At 44.2% G+C, this 23480-nt stretch overlaps 1 protein-coding gene across 1 annotated transcript in view; it reads left to right on the top strand.

Moving 5' to 3' along the window:
* The first annotated feature begins 645 nt into the window (after positions 1–645).
* The window catches only part of GAN (gigaxonin), a 42245-nt gene continuing 19410 nt past the window's right edge, over positions 646–23480 (top strand). Inside the window, exons 1-4 of the mRNA XM_058155285.1 lie at positions 646–919; positions 18030–18144; positions 19831–20181; positions 22255–22472. Of these exons, the coding sequence (XP_058011268.1) occupies positions 744–919; positions 18030–18144; positions 19831–20181; positions 22255–22472 (860 nt within the window). The 5' untranslated portion in view covers positions 646–743. The remainder of the gene's footprint in view (positions 920–18029; positions 18145–19830; positions 20182–22254; positions 22473–23480) is intronic.

Consider the following 23480-nt stretch of genomic DNA (forward strand, 5'->3'; position numbering starts at 1 on the left):
GCCGATTTCACTCCCAGAATTCCTTTAAGCCTGGCCGACTTCAACTCCCAGAATTCCTTTAAGCCTGGCCGATTTCAACTCCCAGAATTCCTTTAAGCCTGGCCGACTTCAACTCCCAGAATTCCTTTAAGCCTGGTGGACTTCAACTCCCAGAATTCTGGAAGTTAAAGTCCACCAGGCTTAAACTTGCTAAGGTTGGAGACCCTTGCTCCAGAGGAAGTAAACCATAACACCAGAGACCCTATTTTTTGGCTGGGAAGCTTGGGGACTGTAGTTCCACCCATTCGACTTGGGGGAAGGCTGGGCTGGAAACTCATGCCTGCAGCCCCTCTTCCTTCTGAGCATATCCAGGCAGCCAGGCCCTTCCCTTATCAACAACATTTAAAGGCGGAAAAGTCAGGCCAGCCACGCTCCTTCCGCTTCCCGGCTGGGAACGAGGGGCATTGTAGTCGGGGAAAGGCGGTTTCACTGCCTTTTTTTATTTCCTTTTTTTTTTTCTTGCAGCACGTGCTATGCGCGGCGGAAGCCCCGCCCACGCGAGGGGAGGAGGAGAACGCCCCTCCCCTCCGTGGGGCGGAGTCACCCCCGCCGCCCCGCCTCCGGGTGGGCGTGTTCCGTCGCGCGGGGATGAGGTCAGGCGTCGCCGTCGCGGCGCGGCAGGATGGCGGTTCCCGGCCGGCGGTGAGGGTGAGGGCGAGGGCGAGGGCGAGTTGAGGCGAAGGCGCAGCGGGGTCGAGGCCGCCATGTCGAGCGGGGCCCCGGGCAGCTCCGTCTCCGACCCGCAGCACGCGGCGCGGCTGCTGCGGGCGCTGAGCTCCTTCCGGCAGGAGGGCCGCTTCTGCGACGCCAACCTGGTGCTGGACGGGCAGGAGATCCCGGTGCAGACCAACATCCTGGCCGCCGCCAGCCCCTACGTGCGGTGAGGGAAGCGGATCCTCTCGGCTGTTGCCGTTGCTGGTTCTATGAGGGGGTGGTGGGGGGGGTTGGTCTGTCTTCCTCAGGCTGCCTTCGCTCTCTTGTGTCATCTGACATTTTTATTTTATTTATTTTATTTGTCAAACAGGTATAAGATAACAGATATAAATATAAACATAATTGTAAATACATGTAAAGGATACGAATAAAAGGGGGACAATAGGACAGGGACGGTAGGCACGCTGGTGCTCTTATGCAGCCCCTTAGGAATGGGGTGAGGTCAATAGTAGATAGTCTTAGGTTAAAGTTTTGGGGGTTTGGGAAGAAACCACAGAGTCAGGTAGTGCATTCCAGGCATTGATCGCTCCGTTGCTTGAAGTCGTATTTCCTGCAATGTGGTGATAGGCATGATTTTGTAGGTATTTGTCATGTTCGTGTAGTGTATGTGGAAGGGGGTGGCCCTTTGAGAGCTGTAGGCAAACGAAATTTCGTTTTAATGCAAGCCGATTAGTGTACATTCAAAATGGCAAAGTCTATCCATCCATCCAGCTCTCTCATTCATATATATGTGTGTGATGTGTGTATATAACATGTATATGTGTGTGTGTGTGTGTGTGTGTGTGTGTGTATATATATATATATATATATATATATATATATATATATATATATATATATGTAACATAAATATATAACGTGTGTGTGTGTATATATATGTGTGTGTGTGTGTGTTTGTGTGTATATATATATATATATAACAGTGTGTGTGTGTGTGTGTATATGCAGGTTTTGGTATGTTCGGGTCTTTTCCCGTGTAAGATTGCATATACCTGTGAAAACCTACGAAAATATATATATATATATTTGTTTTCTGAGGTTTTCGCGGGTGTTTGTATGTAGGTCTTCGGTTATTCGGGTTTTCTCCCACGTAAAATTTGAAGTGTCTTGGCGACGTTTCAACGAAGTCTCATTCGTCATCTTCAGGCTTCAGCTTCGTGCTTCTGGGAGAAGAAGCACGAAGCTGAAGCCTGAAGATGACGAATGAGACTTCGTTGAAACGTCGCCAAGACACTTCAAATTTTACGCGGGAGAAATCCCGAATAACCGAAGACCTATATGTATATATATATATATGTATGTATGTATGTATGTATGTATGTATGTATGTATGTATGTATGTAATATATATATATTACAGAGTATACCTCAGTAGCGTGGTGGCCTACTGGTGAAGGTGCTGACTTCCCACTCGGAGTAGGGTAGGGTTAAGAGAAGTAGAACAAAATAAGAAAGTAGGTTAGGAAAGCGTAAACTATTATCTCTCTCATCTATCTACTTACCTACCTATGTATCTATCATATCCTCCCCCCCCCCACCCTAACTATCAAGTAGAAAAACATCTTGTGCCAACCTGCACTCATCCAGCATGGTAGATTACGGTCCATATTGATCTATTGATCTGTCTATCTTTCCCCAAAAAAGGGGGTATTACCTTTTGGTTGGTGGGGGCAGCTGGAAGGTCCCTTGAACTATTGCGGAGCCCCTTCCTCCAATAGAGCTCTTCTCAACCTCTGCCTTTCCTAGACGGGGTAGATTGCAACTCCCAGAATTGATCCGTCCACCTCAATGGAGATGTTTGCAATAATGAAAATATATACATGACTTTAGTCCCTAATGTATAAAATAAAGCTTTTTGGATATTCTGGGCTGAGCTTGAGAAATGGGAATTTTAAGTCTTGCCTCTTCTTGGTTTTTCTCTTCCGTGCACTGCATCGCCTGACTTTTCTGTCAGGAGTTGGTGCAGTTTGTTTCCCTTGTTTCCTGCCACAACAACCCTGTGAGGGCGGTCTGTTGGGCTTAGAGAGGGACTGGCTTAAAGTCTGGCACCGAGTTTTTTTTTTTTTTTTAACATTTATACCCCGCCCTTCTCCGAAAACTCAGGGCGGCTTACAATGTATAAGGCAATAGTCTCATTCTATTTGTATATTTTTTTACAAAGTCAACTTATTGCCCCCCCAACAATCTGGGTCCTCATTTTACCTACCTTATAAAGGGTGGAAGGCTGAGTCAACCTTGGGCCGGGCTCGAACCTGCAGTAATTGCAGGCTCTGTGTTCTAATAACAGGCTTCTCTACTGCCTGAGCTATCCTGGCCCATGTTAGAAGACATATTTTCAGCACTTTAACCAGCATTGCACTCTGGCTCTCACAGAGTGCAATGAAAGGCTGTTTGTGTTTTGCTGCTGCTGTGAAATGGCATATTGTTATTATTGCATATATTTTTCCATAAGTATAACAACCAGAAGATACGAGACATGGGACCAAAAATACAGTAAAATCTGATAGAAGATAATGAATAAGGGAGCAGTAGCAGTTATAGAAGCTAAAAGAATATGTATAAAATGTTAACACCAGCTCATTCTTTTAATATATTATTAAATCTAGCTATATAAGCCAACTATTGCTCTATCTTCTCAGTTGTAATAAAATAAGCTATTTTAGTTACGATAATTGTATAATGTGCCTAAATTCTTAATAATCTATTACATAAATGCCTTAGAGGATTAAATAGAAGGCAGTTTATTGATTTATAAGGAGTATATAGCAGCCTATTTTATACACTAATCCTAGGTGACTCACCACAAAGTCAATAAACAATGATATTAAAAATATATAGCCTTCTTACCATAGCATCGTGACAGCTCCATTTCTACTGGCTCATCCCCGTCAGGGCATCTTGGTACAGATATGACCCAGTGTGCTGAGAGATTCAGAAATCTAGTCTTTTGTGGTTGGTCCCAAATTCAGTTCCCAAAGATCCTCCACTCAAGATGAATGTAAATTACCCAGCAGAGGGTAATTTGGTTGTTACACCGGGCAGAATGTGTGTAGGCATGCATTAAGTTATTAGCAAAGATGATACAAGTGACAGGCGTGTGGTAAACCTTCTGTTTCTTTGTGATAGACTCTTACAAATTCCTACCTAGTTTGTGATAGCCATAAAGAGGAGATGTAGGGATGCTGGCTTGGAAAAAACCAGTATTGCTTTTATTATTCAGATTCTCTCTCTCTCACACACACACACAAACACATTTTTATAGGAGATTGTTTTTGTTTAAATTCATTTGGGGTTTGAGAGTTTTCAGGTTAAATTTGGCACGGTTTTTAAGGGTGCCAGAAAAGTAGCATCATAATACATTACCGGTAAACAGAGGCCAATCAGATATGTTTGAGAAACTCCCTGCCTGACTTGTTGGAAAGGAGAAGGAAGATTAAGTGGTCTCACTTCACGTCCTCCCACAGGACTTGGATGTTTCCAGTTGGGTCAGTAAAGGCACCGGTGGTTAGAGAGACTGTGCCAGGATTTAGTTTTCTGGTTCAGATAATCTTCTATAACTAGTAAAAGGGTTGAGAGATGCACAGCGAAGAAGCTTTCAACTCCTTAACAGGGTTGGCATGATCTGGGCCTCAAAAAAAAAGCAATGGCATTTGGGCAGGGGGATCCTGGAGAGATCCTCTATTTGTGACGGTCTCTGCCCTGTGGAACATCCCTCATCTAGTTGTAATTCAGTTATCCTTTTAGGAACACCGTGAAGTCTTGGCTTTTTTAAACAGGCAGCAGGATTGGAAGATCTTATGGTGTATGTTTGCATTCCTGTTTTCCCACAAGAGTTGTTTTTATTTGCTGCTTGTAGTCTTTGTTGAGTCTATTTTAAATTATTTTTTTCCTTTGTAAAAAAAAAAAAAAGCATGTCGAGCTTCTTCAGCAATTGAGGTGGCTAATATATTGATTAAATAAAAATAAATATTGATTGCTCCAAGGTGCAGCATTTAATGTTGAAATCCAGTGATCAGTTAAAAGTTAGCCATTATTGGACAAATGGAATGGGATGATCTGGTGGCCTCCTTTAGCAGGCTATTCAAATATGCTTAGTAAGCATTGGCTGAACTGGCAGCCTTCCAACAGGCCTCGGATTCTTTTCTCTTTTTTAAAAAAACAAGTTCCAGCCTGTGAGTTTGAAAGAGTTGATAGCTTTTTGACAATTGTTGACAACATTTTTCCATGAGTTGCCTACTAGGTGGTGTCTGGCTTTGCATGTAACCTTCACTTGTTGAACTGTAGGCCGAACAAGCCAGAACGGCTTGGTTTATTCACACTGCTAAACAATAAAAAATAATTTTGAAAAGTAGGGTGGCTGAATCTTTGCTTCCACAGATGATTGAACCCAACAGATAAAATAATCATCTTTTGATGCTGGTGTGTCCTTTATATAATGTCTTAAATAATTCGCCTAAACTAGGAAGGAAGGTATCTCTGAGCATGTGCAGAGTCTCGCTCTCCCATTTTTGCGCTGTAATGATGCCCTGCCGCTTCTCATTGAAAAATTAAGCTTATTAAAGTATCAGTTCTTCAACTGAGGCATTCACTGAACTCGAGGAGAAAACCTGAAGTATGAAGTCATGTCACAGGAAAGGGATTATTGTAATTAGCTTTAAGTTCATTTTGTATCTTAGCTTCTAATATGAAACTGATACCAGTTGCTCACCTGGCCATCTCTGCAGGGCTGTTTATCCAGGTACTGTCCATGCCTGATTAACATCAAGAAAATCTTTGTGTGCCTTCAAACCACGAGAGCAGACTAGCTCTAAGAACCAGATAAGAAGTCTCGTACTGCTTAATTTAAAATTTAGAGCAATTGGTAGCAAAGGTAAAATTATGTATGAGCAACCACATTATGGATTCAGGGGTTTTCTTTTTTCTGTTCTTTTGGTTTCTTTTTGACTTCTCGCTTGCCCAGTTAATTACCAAACACCCTATTTCTTCCTTCTTCCTGCCATTTCCCACTTCTCTACACACTTCTCCAGCACGAGAAAGATTAAAATGGGGGTCTCCAACCTTGGCAACTTTAAGACTTGTGGACTTCAACTCCCAGGGTTCCTCAGCCAGCAAAGCTGGCTGAGGAATTCTGGGAGTTGAAGTCCACAAGTTTTAAAGTTGCCAAGGTTGGAGAGCCCTGGATTAAAAAGTAAGCAAACGTCTAGCTGTCCTCAGATAGATAATAGGAGATTCCTTATGTTGATCTCGTTTCATGGGCAACCCTTCTGTTAATTGTCAGAGCCCCTTAAAACCAGTCCTTTCCTTGTGCTGTGAACAGGAGAAAATTGCTGATTTCCTCATTTAGGAAGAAGTTTAGAGTATGCCTCTTGCATCTGGATGAATGGGTGGGGTGGTGGGAAAATTATTGACACATTCAGGTGTACCATTCATGCAAAAAGAGGCGGAGCCTCTGTTGTTTACCAAGACTTCAGTGGGTAATATTGATAGACCTATCAGCTCCTTTGTGAAAATCAAAGAGGCATTTTTTATGGCGAAGAAGAGTTATGAAATTGCTGACTGTCAAGTAATTAAAGAGGCCCTTTCTTGGAGGATTTATGGTTTAAATGCTAGAAAGCATGTTAGCGCTGGGAGTAGAGAATGGCAGTAAGCAGCTGAGACAGGACTTTCATAAATATTTCTCAGATATGAAACTGAAGATGTGTCACATATAATTTAAACGTGTAGTTCTTCTTCCTTTCCTCAACTCTAAATACATTATTTAAATACGCATTTTAAATAAAGCACAGAACACTCCTATCTAAAAGATGCCTGGGTATTTAAAGGTCCTTATTATAGGATGCAATTAGTGTTTTCATAATGTTGTGACACTCTTGGAAATAGAGCAGAGATTTATTTCACTGTTTTCTTCCATGTGAATCTGGTTCTCCTACAGGTTAAGTTCCAAATCAAGGTAACTTGGAATAATAATATGCAGCTTTTACAAGTGCTGTAATAAATATGTTAAATAGTTGTTTGACAGCTGTCATTTTCCCATCTGGCAATAGCAGTATGTAGATTATTCCTTTTTTATTAGTTTACATATAAGATGCTGAGATGTGTGCGTGTGTTTACACACATACACACACATACACTGCTGTTTAAGAGCTCTAAAGTGGATTGTCAGCCATAGTTACAATTCAGGTGTTTTTTAACATCTGTTTTCATGTAGTCTTATGTGTCTTGTATCTAGCTGAACTAGTTTATCGTTTTAGCATATAGTTTAGGCCCATTGGAACATTTTTAAATCCTTGGAACAGGTTCTCTTTAATGGATGGAATGTTTTCATTAATATAAATATTCACATACATTTAATCCATAACATATAAAATAAAGAGTTTGGAGATAGATGCGGACATATATTTCTATCTGTTCTTGAGGATTAACAGTACCGGTAGATGAAAAATAATTCAGTTCATTTCTGTACAGAGATGGGAGTGTGCATGTAACTGACTCATGCATTTTTTTTATCAGATGAAAGGTAATTAGAGAAGGAGTGAGAGCACAGATCTGTATTATTATTATTAAGGCTGAATCATACTTTCTTCTAAGCTGCTATCTAAGCTAGCATTTATGGGCATATATGTGCCTAGTATCTAAATCCTCAGACTTGAATGAATAGAGTAGAAATGGTATTATAAGCCATTCCACCATTTCTAATTTTCTTTCTTGCAGTTGCTATTTCCCTTAAAAATTACAGCAAATAATTGCAGAGAATTTTGGTTTTTCTTTTTTTACTTTGAAAATATTGTAGGTTTCTTGGATGGGTAGAATTAATCTGAAGTCCCCTGTAGCCACCCTCAGATTTGGTCCCTTTTTTGCTTACATCCCCAAAAGAAAAATCTTAGAACTCAGGTTTCAAAACTTAAAACTTAAAATTCAGGAGGTCCTTCACAAAGGACTCATTTTTATTTTTTCCCGCCCAACGGTACGTTGGGAATAAAAAATTATATCACTGGGTTTAGAACTCTGAAAGTCTCTCCTTGTCCATCAGCAAGGGAATAGCTCTGCAAAACACAACAAAACTTTGAAGGAAAGAGAGAAGCAAAGGAAAGAAAGATCAAGCTTTAAAATGGGGCCAGATGTAAAGAAAAAAGAAAAAGAAAAGAATGCTAGGAATAATCCCACAGTAAATTTCTATGAGAGAGAGAATTGGGCAACAACTCCCCTTCCAAACTTCGCTTCTCCTTTGATCACCTAAACCAGAATGGAAATGCAGTTAAGAAGGTTGGAGGAAACTTCAGAAGCCCTGCATGCTATCCGAGTTTGCCTGCTTTGCATCCTGCAACATGGTTACATATTTACAATATAGAATATTTGCACATCATCCATGCAACAACAACAAAATCTACCCTAAGTTTATTTAGATACTGTTTAAATATCTAAATGTTACTGACTTAATTTGTTGTGTTTATTTTAATTGTTTAAAATCCTCCTTTTGTTACTTTGTACACACTGAGCTTGTCAATCGAAAGGTCGGCAGTTCAGCGGTTCGAATCCCTAGTGCCACGTAGCTAGGTGAGCTCCTGTTACTTGTCCCAGCTTCTGCTAAGCTAGCCGTTCGAAAGCACGTAAAAAATGCAAGTGGAAAAATAGGGACCACCTTTGGTGGGAAGGTAACAGCGTTCCGTGCGCTTTTGGCGTTGAATCATGCCAGCCACATGACCACGGAGATATCTTCGGACAGTGCTGGCTCTTCGGCTTTGAAACGGAGATGAGCACTGCGCCCTACAGTCGGGAACAAACCTTTACAGTACCTTTACGAACCTTTAAGGTAATTCAGGGAAGCAGACATATATAATACTCCTTCCATCCTTCTGTTTTGTCCGCAGTATCAACCCTGTGAAGTGGGTTGATCTAAGGGGGTGACTGGCCCAAGGTCACTCTGGTCATTATTTTAAGGTTCAATAGTTGACTTACGTAGATTTTGGAAACCAAGGGAAGTATAGTGCTCCAGATTTGGTTCTAAAAATGGCCTCCCAAGTAAATCACGTTTTCAAAAGTTACTATTTATGCATTGGTCCAAAAAGAGAAATAAGTTATTAAGGAAAGCAAACTAAGCACGGACTTACATTAATCGTCCATGTGTGTCTATTGTATATACAAGAGCCAGTGTTGTGTAGTAGTTAAGGTGCCAGACCAACTGCAAAGAGACCCATGTTCTAGTGAGTCCTTCCCAGGCACAGAAACTGGCTGGGTCACTTTGGGCTAAGTGCTTAACTCTCAGCTGTAGACTGGGAAGTTGAAAATCATCTATCTACCAACATCTGTCTATGGACCAGTATGATAGATTATAGTGCATAACTTTCAATAAAGAGGCCTTCACCCTGCAAATGGATCAGTTTGGGCTGATAGACATACAATATTATAGAAATAAAGGTAAAGGTAAAGGTAAAGGTTCCCCCCACACATGTGTGCTAGTCGTTCCCGACTCTAGGGGGTGGTGCTCATCTTCGTTTCAAAGCCGAAGAGCCAGCGCTGTCCGAAGATATCTCCATGGTCATGTGGCTGGCATGATTCAACGCCAAAAGCACACGGAACGCTGTTACCTTCCCATCAAAGGTGGTCCCTATTTTTCTACTTGCATTTTTTACGTGCTTTTGAACTGCTAGGTTGGCAGAAGCTGGGACAAGTAACGGGAGCTCATCCGGTTACGCGGCACTAGGGATTTGAACCACTGAACTGCTGACCTTTTGATCGACAAGCTCAGTATCCTAGCCACTGAGCCACCACGTCCTTCTGTCCCTCTGTCTACGTAGCCACAAATGGAATAAGTCTGACCCCTCTTGAATTCCATTAACACTTATCTATAACCAAAATAGTACTAATTGTTAGTTATAGAAATACAGTTATCAGAAATAAGGAGAGTATAGCCAGCTATCTTGTGCTGCTACTTTGTCTCCTGCTATCTTCTAACCCCAGGGGTTAGGGGCCTTTTTTCCAACGGCGCTGGATGGGACTTGGCCGGACTTCTCTCCCTTGGAGCCTGGCGTTTTCCTCGGCTCATCCTTCGGACTTCTGTTGGGGCCTTGCTGGGCATCTGGCGGGGGTGATGGCCAAGGCGGCCGCGCTTGGCTTCCGGGTACCGGCGGCGATGGCGGCGGCGGCGGATGGCCCCCCCATTCCCAGGGACCGAGGGTTTTCGATCAATGCCTGAGAATGGCTTTTTCCATCAATACCAGAGAGGAGGAGAGACGAGAAGACCGACCGCTGAGTGATAGTGGCGGAGGGTCAGATGTTGCCATCTGGAGGGTTTCGCCCCTCGGAGGAGGACTCGGAGGTGTGGCTGACCCTCTTTTAGATCCTCGGCAGCTCGGCCTAGGACTGTTCAAGATCAGGCCTGGAGCAGGCCCGGAGCAACTGGGTATGGAGTCCCTGACATCAAGGCCCATATTGACTGACTTTAACACCAACTGACTGACTTGATGGAGAATGGCTAGTCATCTGTACCTGGGGCAAGTGGGACCGTTCAGGTTAGAGGGCAGAATAACGGCCCCATGGAGCCCTGGAAGTCCACGGTTCATCTCGCCAGCCAGAGAGCCTAACCTTGCTATAATAACTGCGCTACAATAACACCTTGACATTTTGACCGGCCTGGATGGACTACTGACCGTTTTGTACTTTATTTATTCATGCGAAGATTTTCAACCGCGGACCTTCTTGCCCTGCGAGACTCCCCTCTCTCGCAGGTCTGGCCCTCCACATTATCGAGGGCACATCTTGAGGACGGGTTTTGGAACCCGAGAGATGGCATGCGAAATCCAGGAGGCTTAGGGATTTTAATGAACTCTTTTAGTCGTTTTTATTGGGGGATTTTAAGGGAATTTTAAGGGGAGGGATTTTAAGGGGAATCTTAAGGGGAGGGATAGGGGCGGGTGATGGGGGCAGCCCGTCGGGGGGGAAACCAGTTCCAGCGCATGCTCGTGGCGACTATCAAATGGGTTCGGAGGTTAAGGGGGGGGAGTGTGTTCCTTTGTATGAGGGTGAGTCCATTTGCACGGTAAGTGGGAGGGGCAGATATGGCGGAAGGGGGGGATCGCATCGGTTTAGGGGGTCACGCGTTCGATGTATACAGGCGATCGCGTGCCCCGATCCCCCTGACTTCTCCCGGTCCCCGGATGGTCAAGATCCTCAGAGCCTGGGCCTTCGCCTGATGGTATGGACCGCACGGTCCGTGGCCAATAAGGCCCCTAATACATGACCTGATTCAGGGGGGTGCCACGGATATTATAGGCGTACCGGAGACCTGGTTGGGCACTGGAGGGGGTGCCCCCCTGGTTGAGATGTGCCCACCGGGTTTCCGTGCATTCCACCAGCCGAGGGCCCAGGGTAGGGGTGGGGGGGTGGCGGTTGTTATTAAAGAGAGTCTAGAGCAAGGAGGCCACTGTACCTCAGATTGCCGGGTGTGAATCCTCTTTGTGAGGTGGGGTCATAGATGTCAGATGGGCTTGCTGGTCGCGTACCTGGCTCCTTGCTGCGTGACAGCCGCCCTGCCCGAGCTTCTGGAGGTGCTTGCCGGGTGGCAGTGGAGACCCCCAGACTTTTAGTCATGGGGGACTTTAACTTGCCATCTGCTGGCTCGTCATCGACAGTAGCTCGGGAGTTCATGGCCTCCATGACAGCCCTGGACCTGACTCAAGTAGTTGATGGCCCTACTCACATCGGGGAGGCACACTGGACCTGATTTTCATCTCTGGTCAGTGGTTGAAGGATCTGGACTTGAGAGATATAGTCACAGAACCTTTGTCATGGTCAGATCACTCCTCCTTCGCCTGGACTTTCTGACCGCTACCCAACACCGCAGGGAGACGGAACCACTACGTTGGTACCGTCCCAGGCGCCTGATGGACCCAGAGAGGTTTCGGACGGAGCTTGGGCCATTCCCTGAGGATCTGGCTCACGGCACGGCAGAGGAACTAGCCGCAGCCTGGGAACGGGCTGCGGCTGGGGCTTTAGACCGTGTCGTGCCTCTGCGGCCTCTGACCCGCCGCAGATCCCAACCGGCCCCTTGGTTCTCCGAGGAGCTGAGGGGGATGAAACGCCGGAGAAGACGCCTAGAGAGTTCTTGGAGGTCCAGCCGTTCAGAGGCTGATCGGACACTAGTTAGATCCTATACTAGGACCTACCTAGTGGCACTGAGGAAGCGGCATTGCTACGCCTCCTCCCTCATTGCGTCGGCAGATAACCGCCCAGCTGCCCTGTTTCGGGTGACCCGCTCCCTCCTTCCCCAGGGGGGGCGGGATGACCCCGTGCAGGGGCGTGCTGAGGAGTTTAACGGTTATCTATACGGTAAAATCGTTCAGCTTGAGACGGTCTGGACCAGAATTGTGGCGATTCGGACGGGACGGCTGAGGGCGGTCTTGGTGATATTGTCTGGGATGAATTTGACCCTGTGGCTCCGAGGACATGGACAGGTTGCTGGGTAGATTGAATGCCACCACGTGTTTACTGGACCCGTGCCTCCTGGCTGGTGCTGGCCACTCAGGAGGTGACACGAGGCTGGCTCAGGGGATTCTGGCGCTTCCTTGTTGGAGGAGTCTTTCCGGCCGCCTTGAAAGAGGCGGTGGTGAAACCCCTCCTCAAGAAGCCTTCCTGGACCCGGCTGTTTTAGGTAATTATCGTCCGGTCTCCAACCTTGCCGCGGCGAAGGTTGTAGAAATATGGTGGCATATCAGTTTCCCCTGCACCTGGAGGAAACTGTCTATCTAGACCCGTTCCAGTCCGGCTTCCGGCCGGTTACAGCACTGAGACGGCTTTGGTCGCGTTGGTGGATGATCTCTGGAGGGCCAGGGATAGGGGTTGTTCCTCTGCCCTGGTCCTATTAGACCTCTCAGCGGCTTTCGATACCATCGACCATGGTATCCTGCTGCGCCGGTTGGAGGATTGGGAGTGGGAGGCACCGTTTATCGGTGGTTCTCCTCCTATCTCTCCGACCGTCGCAGACGGTGTTGACGGGGGCAGAGGTCGACCCGCGGCGCCTCACTTGTGGGGTGCCGCAGGGCCGATTCTCTCGCCTTCTGTTCAACATCTATATGAAGCCGCTGGGTGAGATCATCAGTGGCTTCGGTGTGAGGTACCAGCTGTCGCTGATGACACCCAGCTGTACTTTTCACACGGGCCACCCCAATGAAGCTATCAAGTGCTGTCCCGGTGCTTGGAAGCCGTCGGGTCTGGATGGGGAGAAACAGGCTCAAGCTCAATCCTCCAAGGCGGAGTGGCTGTGGATGCCGGCATCCCGGTACAGTCAGCTGAGTCCACGGCTGACTGTTGGGAGCGAGTCATTGGCCCCGATGGAGAGGGTGCGCAACTTGGGCGTTCTCCTGGATGTACGGCTGTCTTTGAGGACCACCTGACGGCCGTCTCCAGGAGAGCTTTCCACCAGGTTCGCCTGGTGCGCCAGTTGCGCCTTTCTAGACCGGGATGCTTTGTGCACAGTCACTCACGCCCTTGTGACGCCTCGCCTGGATTACTGCAATGCTCTCTACATGGGGCTCCCTTGAGGGGCATCCGGAGGCTTCAGTTAGTCCAGAATGCAGCTGCGGGTGATAGAGGGAGCCCTCGTGGCTCCCGTGTGACACCTATCCTGCGAGGCTGCACTGGCTACCTGTGGCCTTCGGGTGCGCTTCAAGGTGTTGGTGAACGTCTTCAAAGCGCCCATGGCATAGGGCCGGGCTATTTACGGGACCGCCTGCTGCTACCGGATACCTCTCACCGACCCGTGCGCTCTCACAGAGAGGGACTCCTCAGGGTGCCGTCGGTAGCGACAGTGTCGTCTGGCGGCGCCCAGGAAGGGCCTTCTCTGTGGGGCTCCCGCCTCTGGAACGAACTCCCCCCAGGACTCCGTCAACTTCCGGACCTCCGAACCTTTCGTCGCGAGCTTAAAACTCACTTATTCATCTGCGCTGGACTGGGTTAGTTTTAAATTTATGGGTTTTTTAATGGGTTTTTATTCTAAATTTTAATCTTGGCCAATTCAATAAGTTTTTTAACTGTATTTTAATTGTATTTATTGTATCATTGTGTATTTTAATTGGCTGTGAACCGCCCTGAGTCCTTCGGGAGAAGGGCGGTATAAAAATTTAAATAATAAATAAAATAATAAATAAAAATAGGGATTTTACATCCTCGTTTTCTTACCTCTAAATCAGCTTTGAAGTTCGCATAGAAGTTACTTTCAAACAGAAGATTCTTCTCTGGCAGTCCTTCTGTGAAGACTGGCCCAGTTTTTCAGGATACCATTGACCTACTAGTGCACTTAGGGGAGAATATGTGAGTGGATAGGGGAATAGAAACAGTTCATAAAGGGTTCATAAAGTTTAAGTATAAATATTGTAGGAGCTCCTTCTGTAAATGGAAGGGTAGAGTCCCTTGGGTTGTTTTTTTTTACACAGTGTATTTGTTTTGGTTTTAAGTGGCTCTTGTGTAGAGCACCTGAAAACAAAACATACAACCATAACTCTCCGAAAATTGGCAATGGGAACAGGGTGTGGTTAAAGCTTGTATCCTTTAATTTGTGCTGCCAAAGGGTTAAGGTATAACATGCAGAAAAATAATAATAATTCCTTATTTGTTTGAAAAGGAGCAGGAACTGATCTTAGGATTGCATGTCCGTTTCATTGTCTCAACTCTGTAACATAAAGCCCCCTAAAACAGGGGTCTCCAACCTTGGCAACTTTAAGACTTGTGGACTTCAACTCCCAGAGTTGAACTCTGGGAATTGAAGTCCACATGTCTTAAAGTTGTCAAGGTTGGAGACCCCTGCCCTAAAATGCATTTTAATGAAATCGAATTAGAAGAACAAGGGGATAACATTCCAACTATAGAATGAAAGCACACCACATTAAAGCCACCTTATGTATTACATAATTAAGCAAGCTTTAATTAAGGGGAACATGGGGCAATCATTCTGCCAGCCCACAAATTTTCATGCAGGATTTATGTAGGAAAGAAGTATGAGGATTTAGCTGTGTTTTGGCACTGTGATGTTGTTTTGGATCAGTAGCTGTAGGTGAGATTTAGGAAGTAATGAAATCTATATGGTTGCTCCCACAGGGCAGAGAGGCTATGTGCGCCTCTTTAAACATTGATTCACCCCAGACACGTCTCAAGGGAATTACAAAAAGCTGGAAAAATGCATAATCAGGGAAGAGCATAGGCTCCTGGTTCTCCCCGCAGTCTTTTTCCCATTTGAGGATCTCTGCTTTGATGTCCCTTTGAGGGGTGGGTGGAGGAGAGGAAAACAAACAAGGAAAAGTACCTTCCTTCTTATCTGCATAATGAGTAACTTAGAGGCAGAGTGACTCAAGAAACTCTTTCCATGATGTTTTATGTCTTGAATTTAGTCAAACGAATGCTGGACGGAAACTTCTCCTGTAAGACCTGAACAGAATCTCAATCAATCTCCCTTCCTTCCTCTCTCTGTCTCTCTCTGTCTCTGTCTCTGTCTCTCCCTCCCTCCCTCTCTCTCTCCCTCTCCCTCTCCTTCTCTTTCACTCTCCTTTCCTCTCTCTTTCTCTCCTCTCCCTCTCTCTTTCCCTCTCTCTCTTTCGCTTTCTCCCTTCCTCTCTCTCCCTTCCTCCCTCTCCCACTCCCTCTCTCCCCCCTTTCTCTCTCCCTCTCTCCCCTCTTCCCCTCCCTCCCTCCTTCCCTCCCCTCTCTCTCTGTCTCTGCCATCCATATCAGCAGTGATCCTGACTTTGACCACAGGAAAGGGATTGGAATAAGGTGTTCGCTGGAACAAAAAATTCCCCTTGTTTTCTGCCAGCTCTAACAAAAGCTTAATGCTGACTCAGGGTTCTGAGAAACGTGTCCTGAGGAAACCTGCATGGTTTCCATAGATTAAACTCTTTGTCTTTTATGCTTCTCAGTGATCCCGCTGTAGATTCATCTACCTGTGCACACAAGTAGAACAATGTATATACAAGTACACAGAGAGATAAATCGTCTAAACAAACTTTTTAGCAGCTTACAGCTCTGTATATATAATCAAATCACCAAAATAGTTAACAGGCTGACAACGTCAGAGGTTGAAAGAGGGCCACTTTTGATGGTGAGCAAGCCTTTAAATTCCATTAAATTGAGGTCACTGGATAAATTTATGACTCCCCCTCTGCATCCCGCATAACTGATGCTTAGTGGTATTTGGTGCTTCGGAGCTTATTGTATATTTCATGCATGTAAATGTATATCTAGAAACAAGTCCTGGGAATAGCTAGGACATCTAGGAACATCTGCATTTTATTTCTAATAACTTCTCACTGAAGATTCACTTTTAGTTGACAGTTGAGAATTCAGTTCTCCCATCTTCTCTCTCTGAATAATCCTTGCATGTATGTATGTATGTATGTATATATATATATATATGTAGGTCTTGGGTTATTCGGGTTTTCTCCAGCGTAAAATTGGAAGTGTCTTGGCAACGTTTCGACGAAATTCCATTCGTCATCATCAGGCTAGGTGCTTACAGCTTCATATTTCTAGGAAAAATGGGATTTCATTGAAATGTCGCCAACCGAAGACCTACATACAAACACCCGCAAAAACCTCAGAAAACATATATATGTATGTATGTATGTATGTATGTATGTATGTATATATAATTCCTTCTAAGTTTGCTGTTTGGAAAAGCATATGAGTTTCTTACTGGCGACTTGAGCAACTCATCAATAAACTTTCTCGCCTACATTTTAAAGCTTGGTACTCTTTTTTTTAAAAAAAGACAGCAAGTTTGATCTGTTTCCCTCCTAAACGAAACTGATTTCTACTGCATTCTTGTTTCACTTGCTTATCACTTTCCCTTACCTTATCTCATCACTTTCCCTTATCTTTTCACTTGTTTCACTTTCCCTTATCTATTCTGAAGGAAAGAATACGTTTCTAATTGGAAGTCCCAAAGGAGCATTTTCAGGAGGCAACTGGACTTTGTTTTTTTCTTTTGAAGATGTTTTGCTTCTCATCCAAGAAGCTTCTTCAGCTCTGACAGGATGGTGGGGAATGGAAGGGAATAAAAAAATCCAGTCAGAGCTGAAGAAGCTTCTTGGATGAGAAGAGAAACGTCTTTAAAAGAAAAAAAACGAAGTCCAGTTGCCTCCTGAAAAAGCACCTTTGGGACAACCATGACTTGGATGACTGAGAAGCTGTACCGACTTTCTAATTGGAAGTTTCTCGATCCTGTATGTAACTTCAAGTTTTTAAGTGGAAAATTACATAGAGGCTGAACCATAAAGCTGAACCAGAAAAGGCTAGTCTGTATAAAACACTCATAAGACGTGCTGTGTAAACACATCTTTTGTAATCTTGCACACAAAAGATGTTCCTGGTTGCGTGTACGTGCTTGTATGTGGCAAAGAGAACAATTCTGCTGGGGCTCCCATCAGGAAGGATTATATGTGCCAACTCAATCATCCAGGCTTCAAGTCCGCCGGTTGGTTTGAAGGAAGAGAGCTTGCCACATGCTGACATGTTTTGCAAAGCATCCTTTTCTTTTAATGAAGACCACAGCAAAGTTGTGCCAAATCTCATTGACAAAACAGAACATACAGCATTTTGGCCTTTTGACCAGTTTTTAACAGAGACATGGCTATGATATTAACCTTGTCTAATTTAAATGGCGGCTGGCAAGACGAGGCCCAGTGTTTGAGGTTTCATATGAATCTAGCTGTCAAGTAAAATCATTCAAATTTTGCTTGATTGATTCTATTATTTCTGTCGTTGTAATACTTACAATAGCTTCTACTATTTCTGTGATTCTGACAAATTGCAAGTCCCTGAAGTTTAAAGATTGATGTGGGTGGGTGTGTTTCTTTAATTTTTTGGCTTAATTGGGCATTTCATGCAATACCTGATAAAGGGCCATGACCTTGCTCCACATTGAATAATGCCACCCAGGCCTTGTTTCATAGTCATAGACTTGCTTATATTTGAAATTATTCTGTACAAATGCTCAGATAACCATATGGACCTGACAAATGTACAACTTAAAATCTGAGATTTAAGAAATGAAACGAAAAAGGATAATTTTTATCATTAAGTGGAATACTCAATGCCACAAGACTGCACTGAACATCTAAATAATTATTGCCATGAAGTGTTAATATTTATTAACTAAGAATTTTCTACTTGTGTCTTGGAATTTTTGAGAAAAATCATAGAAGATGATATTATTGAAAACAATCCGGAAGCTGAAGTGTTTTTCATGTGTGATTTTTCTGAGACGTTTTGCCCTATTCTGTCTTTTACAGAACAAAACTGAACTATAACTCTCCCAAGGATGATGGATCCGTGTATAAAATTGAACTTGAAGGGATATCTGTGGATACCATGAAAGAAATTCTGGACTACATCTTCAGTGGCCAGGTATGTGTTACTAATCCTGCATTGCATTAGCATCCTTCAGTCTCAAAAGACCTTGGTATCGTGCTCTGGAAAGAGGTCCTAAAACAGCATCTAATGTGACTAAAAAGGCCAATTCGAGAGTTGCAATTCCTGCCACATTGAGGGCAGATACATTCTGTCCCCTGCCCAGCCCCCAGATTTCGCTGGTTCCAGGACTGCCTCTTTGCCTCAGCCTGCCGAACAAGTGTTTCTACGAATTGGAGAAGGCCCTGCTGCATCTTTAGCCTGCTTAGGCAGCAACAAAGATGATTAGGAGACTGGAGGCTAAAACATATGAAGAACAGTTGCAGGAACTGAGTATGTCTAGTTGAATGAAAAGAAGGACTAGGAGAACATGATAGCAGTGTTCCTATATCTCAGGGGTTGCCACAAAGAAGATGGAGTCAAACTATTCTCCAAAGCACCTGAGGGTAGAAGAAGAAGCAATGGGTGGAAACTAATCAAGGAGAGAAGCAACTTAGAACAAAGGAGAAATTTTCTGACAGTTAGAACAATTAATAAGTGGAACAACTTGCCTCCAGAAGTTTTGGATGCTCCAACACTGGAAATTTTTAAGAAAATGTTGGATAACCATTTGTCTGAAGTGGTGTAGGGTTTCCTGCCTGGGCAGAGGGTTGGACTAGAAGACCTCCAAGGTCCCTTCCAATTCTGTTGTTATAATTATTAATACAAATATACTTTTCAAGTAGACAGCTCTTTGAAGTTACAACTGCCAAAACATCTTGGGGACATATTTACGCGAGCGAGATTTGAACAGCTTGACACAATGGTCAGATATGGGAGATTCCATTCTATACCCTACAATGAGCATCTCTGCATTTGCAGAGCAGCAGAGATAGAAGACCTGGCTCACATGCTATATGATTGTTGCTTGTATAAGAGGGTGAGAGACAAGTACCTTGGTCTATATACCAAACGAATGATATGGGATCCTCATATCAAAACAACTTATGTGCGGCCAGAACCTAAAAATAACTTTTAACACAGCACAGGACTTAAGCAAAATGGTTCAGTTGAGATCTGCATATGTGGGACTGATTGGGGTAGATTGTAAGAGTGACACCAATATAATTTTATGTTATTTCTATTTTTCTATTTTAACATATTTATGTATTAAATTATATTGTATCTTATCCTATAACTATTGTATTTTACCCTATTCTTATTTTAAATTGTTTGTATAGGATTTTATTGGTGACGTGTTTGAACCTTGTGCTTTGATATGGCCTATAGGCTAATCAATAAAGCTATATAAAAAATAAAAAATTGAAAACATGACCTAGCTCACGGGTCTGCAAACTTGGCTCTTTTAAGACTTGTGGACTTCAACTCCCAGAGTTCCTCAGCCAGCAAAGCTGGTTGAGGAACTCTGGGAGTTGAAGTCCACAAGTCTTAAAAGAGCCAAGTTTGCAGACCCCTGATCTAGCTAGTAAAAATATGGGCCTACTAGAGAACAAGAAAATCTATGAGCCTTGCTACAACAGATTGACATGTCCTTTCGTATTTTTCTAGCACTCCACTTTTACTTATTTATTAATCTAAATGTAAACCAGGAAAAATTAACTGGGTGCTGACGTAGCGAGCTATCTGGAGCCTGGCTTAGGCCTTCATCATCACTGGCTGTACTTTTCTGCCCTTGAACCCTAGATCAAGCTCAGCGAAGACACCATCCAGGATGTGGTACAAGCTGCTGACCTGTTGCTGCTTACGGACCTGAAAAAGCTCTGTTGTGAGTTTCTGGAGGGTTGCATTGCTGCTGAGAACTGTATTGGCATTCGGGACTTTGCATTACACTACTGTCTGCTCCACGTCCACTACCTGGCCTCGGAGTACCTTGAAACACACTTCCGGGATGTCAGCAGCACAGAAGAATTCCTAGAACTCAGTCCTCAAAGACTAAAAGAAGTCCTCTCCTTGGAGAAGTTAAACGTTGGGGATGAGAAACATATTTTTGAAGCAGTCATTCGGTGGATTTCCCATGATCCCGAATTAAGAAAGGTACAGGGTTCAAAGTTACCCTTTAAGATGTTTGGTAAAATATAACAGTATTTGCTCATGTTGGTTTATTTGGATGCTTCGAATGTTCGACGTTTGGCTCCCTACACAGTCATTTAATGTTTGCTCTGCTTTGGTTCTCCTTGCTCCTGTAGTTCATACGTCATCCTATACAGGTAGTCCTCGTCTTACGACCAAAACAGCCCAAGATTTCTGTTGCTAAGCGAGACATTTGTTAAGTGAGTTTTGCCCCATTCTACAACCTTTCTTGCCACATTTGTTAAGCGACTCACTGCAGTTGTGAAGTTTGCAACATGGTTGTTAAGCAAATCTGGCCTCCCCATTGATTTTGTTGTCAGAAGGTCACAAAAGATGATCACAAGACCCCGAGACGCTCTAACCGTCTTAAATACGAGTCAATTGCCAAGCACCTGAATTTTGATCCTGTGAACATTGGGATGCTGCAATGGTTGTAAGTGTTGAAAACAGTCATAACTCACTTTTTTGAGTGCCGTTGTGATTTTGAATGATCACTAAATGAACTGTTATTAAGTTGAGGACTATCTGACCTCCAGGATATCAGCAGGCATTACTCACTGTCAAATTCATCATCTTAACTGCACAACCAAGAACAGTTGTTTATCTAAAAACTCAGGAGTAGGAATAAAAGAAAGCTGAATTTTGTCCTAACGTCATATTCTCCATTTTGGCAGAATTGGAGCATTTATTGCAGCCATGTCTATTATTCAACTCGTAAATAGACTGTAATATTTCTTTGCTTTTTTTCTTTAGGCACATCTCTGCCCCCATTGCCTTCATTCATTACAAGAGTTTGTAGTTGGAACCATTTATTCTCTATTTTTAGCGTATGAAAAATATATGAACTTATAGTAATTCAAATATTAACGTTCAGTCCACTCAACTTGTTGAAAAAAAATCAGACATTGGTCCAGTGTGCTCTTGATGGACATTTGGACATAATGTGGTGGATGTTTTGTCGAGGAGCACCACAGGGTCACACTGAGGGGTAGAGACAAGACCCCACTAAAACAGTGAGTCCTGGCAGACACCATGTTGGGTACAGATCCTGTTCAGAGTTGACCAATGCTGGCGAGGAAGATCAAAGCCTGGCAGACCCTTCTTCCACACAGTATTGTATCCTGCAGTAAGGTCGATGAACACAGCTGTGGTTTATAAGCCTCGCTGGAAACTAGCCTCGATACGTCCTGTTAGACTCAGCACCTGATCTGACAAAAGCCGGTGTTTATCCATTGCCATGTGTTTAGAGAGCCAGGAGTTCTACAAAATGTCTGGCTGCCCGCCTGTCGTTACTTTCCAGTTCTTCAATGTAGTCTGGCTGCCACTTGTTGCTAGTCGTTTGGTTCACACTACCATGCTATTGTCAGTATTAGAAAGCAATTTTCTTTTTGCTTCTTAACTGCCACATATTTTAGCTGGGGAAGTTGAGAGTGGGTTGTTGGAGCGGTAGAAAGTTAGTCATAACAACATTCCTTATTCAAGGACATCCTGCGTCTGATGGAGGCTGCCTGAAGATTGTATCCAATTGAGTGTGAAGAGTTGATTGGACAATGTGATGAACTTGTAGGTGTGGGGCAGGGGTGTGAACTGTCAACTAGTGTGTGGAAAACCTGGAAGCTTTTCAGTTTCGGGTTTTCCCAACTGTGCCCACATGACATCTCTAATAAATTGGAACTTTGAGGAACCTCAAGCCTCAGAGCTTTATCTTGTTGGGGGTATTCCTTGGAACCCTGACAGCTATCCAGGGTGCACCATGAGAAGGCATCACTAGCATCACACCCCATTTATTCTCTAATTTGGATAAGACCCCTGCTTTGGCCTACAGTTGCTGAAACCTGGGGTAGGATTTCCTGCCATGCTGAGGTGGTTCATAGCCGCATTGGTCTCCTGCAAACATAGTCCTTACCCTGCCACTGCTGCCCCCCATCCTCTTCCTGAGAAAGTCTTTTAGCAGGAAATTTTAAACACAAACATGTCTGTAAAGCTCGCGGAGTTAAAGCTCATTTTGTGATTTCCGTTACCTTTGCGGCTCTCCAGGTTCATATGAAGGATGTTATGTCGGCTGTGTGGGTCACTGGATTGGACTCCACTTACCTGCGTGAACAAATGTTGAATGAGCCATTGGTTCGGGAGATTGTCAAAGAATGTAACAACATTCCACTCACCCCACCCCAGCAAGAAGAGGCGATGCTGGCTTCTTTTAAACCCCGAGGATACTCGGAGTGCATCGTGACCGTTGGGGGTGAAGAAAGAGTGTAAGTAATTAAGGAAAGCCGCTATGGATCTCCCTTTGGCAAGGGAAGGAGTCAGAAAGACAATGACATACCGTACTTTTCGGAGTATAAGACACACTTTTTTCCCCACTAAAAGAGGGTAGAAATGTTGGTACGTCCTATACACTGTCTCAACCTTGGCAACTTTGTTTGAGGACTTCAACTCCCAGAATTCAGCCAGCAAAGCTGGCTGGGGCATTCTGGGAGTTGAAGTCCTCCAGGCTTAAAGTTGCCAAGGTTGGAAACCTCTGCTATACACTGAATACAGCCATTTTTGGCCTCCCAAAGCCTCGCCCCATGAGTCCCGTTTTTGCGAAAAATGGGGCATGCAGAGGCTTTGGGATGCCTGTAGAGTGCTCCTGTGGGCTGGGGAGGGCAAAGATGCTACCGTGTTTGCGAAAAACCATCTTGTTTTTGGCCTCCCAAACCCCCCATGCTTTGCGTCTTTGCCCTCCCCAGCCCCCAGGAGCACTCTGCAGGCCTCTCAAACCCTCAGCATGCCCTGTTTTTGCGAAACAGAAGGGCAAAAACTTTTTTTCTTGCTTACCTCTTCAAAATCTTGGTGCATCTTATTTACCGGTGCGTCTTATAGTCTGAAAAATATGGTAAATCTGACATAAAGGTCAAACATTCCATCAAAGAAATGTTTGCAGCAGTAGAGAATAAATGGAGCTTAAGGGTCAAATTGTTAGGTTCTTGGTGACCTGATCTTACTTTTCCTGCAAAAAATGTTTCATTATCAAGCTAAGTCCATCATCGCAGATTACTGATGTCACCTGGCTTGGTAACCAAACATCTGCAAGAAGAAAAGCAAGACTGGAAAAGACCAAGAATCTAATGAGCTTGAGAACTATGGATTGCTTTGAGACAGTTATTGTTCGGACCTAGGCTTCCCAAGAGCATGAAGCAGACTCCTTGTCCGACAAAACCCCTTTTTATTAAGTTACTGTGAATGCCTCTCATTCACCTCCAGCAACATCTTTCAAGGGA

The sequence above is a fragment of the Ahaetulla prasina genome, chromosome 12 (genome assembly GCF_028640845.1).
Source record: "Ahaetulla prasina isolate Xishuangbanna chromosome 12, ASM2864084v1, whole genome shotgun sequence".
Lineage (NCBI taxonomy): Eukaryota > Metazoa > Chordata > Lepidosauria > Squamata > Colubridae > Ahaetulla > Ahaetulla prasina.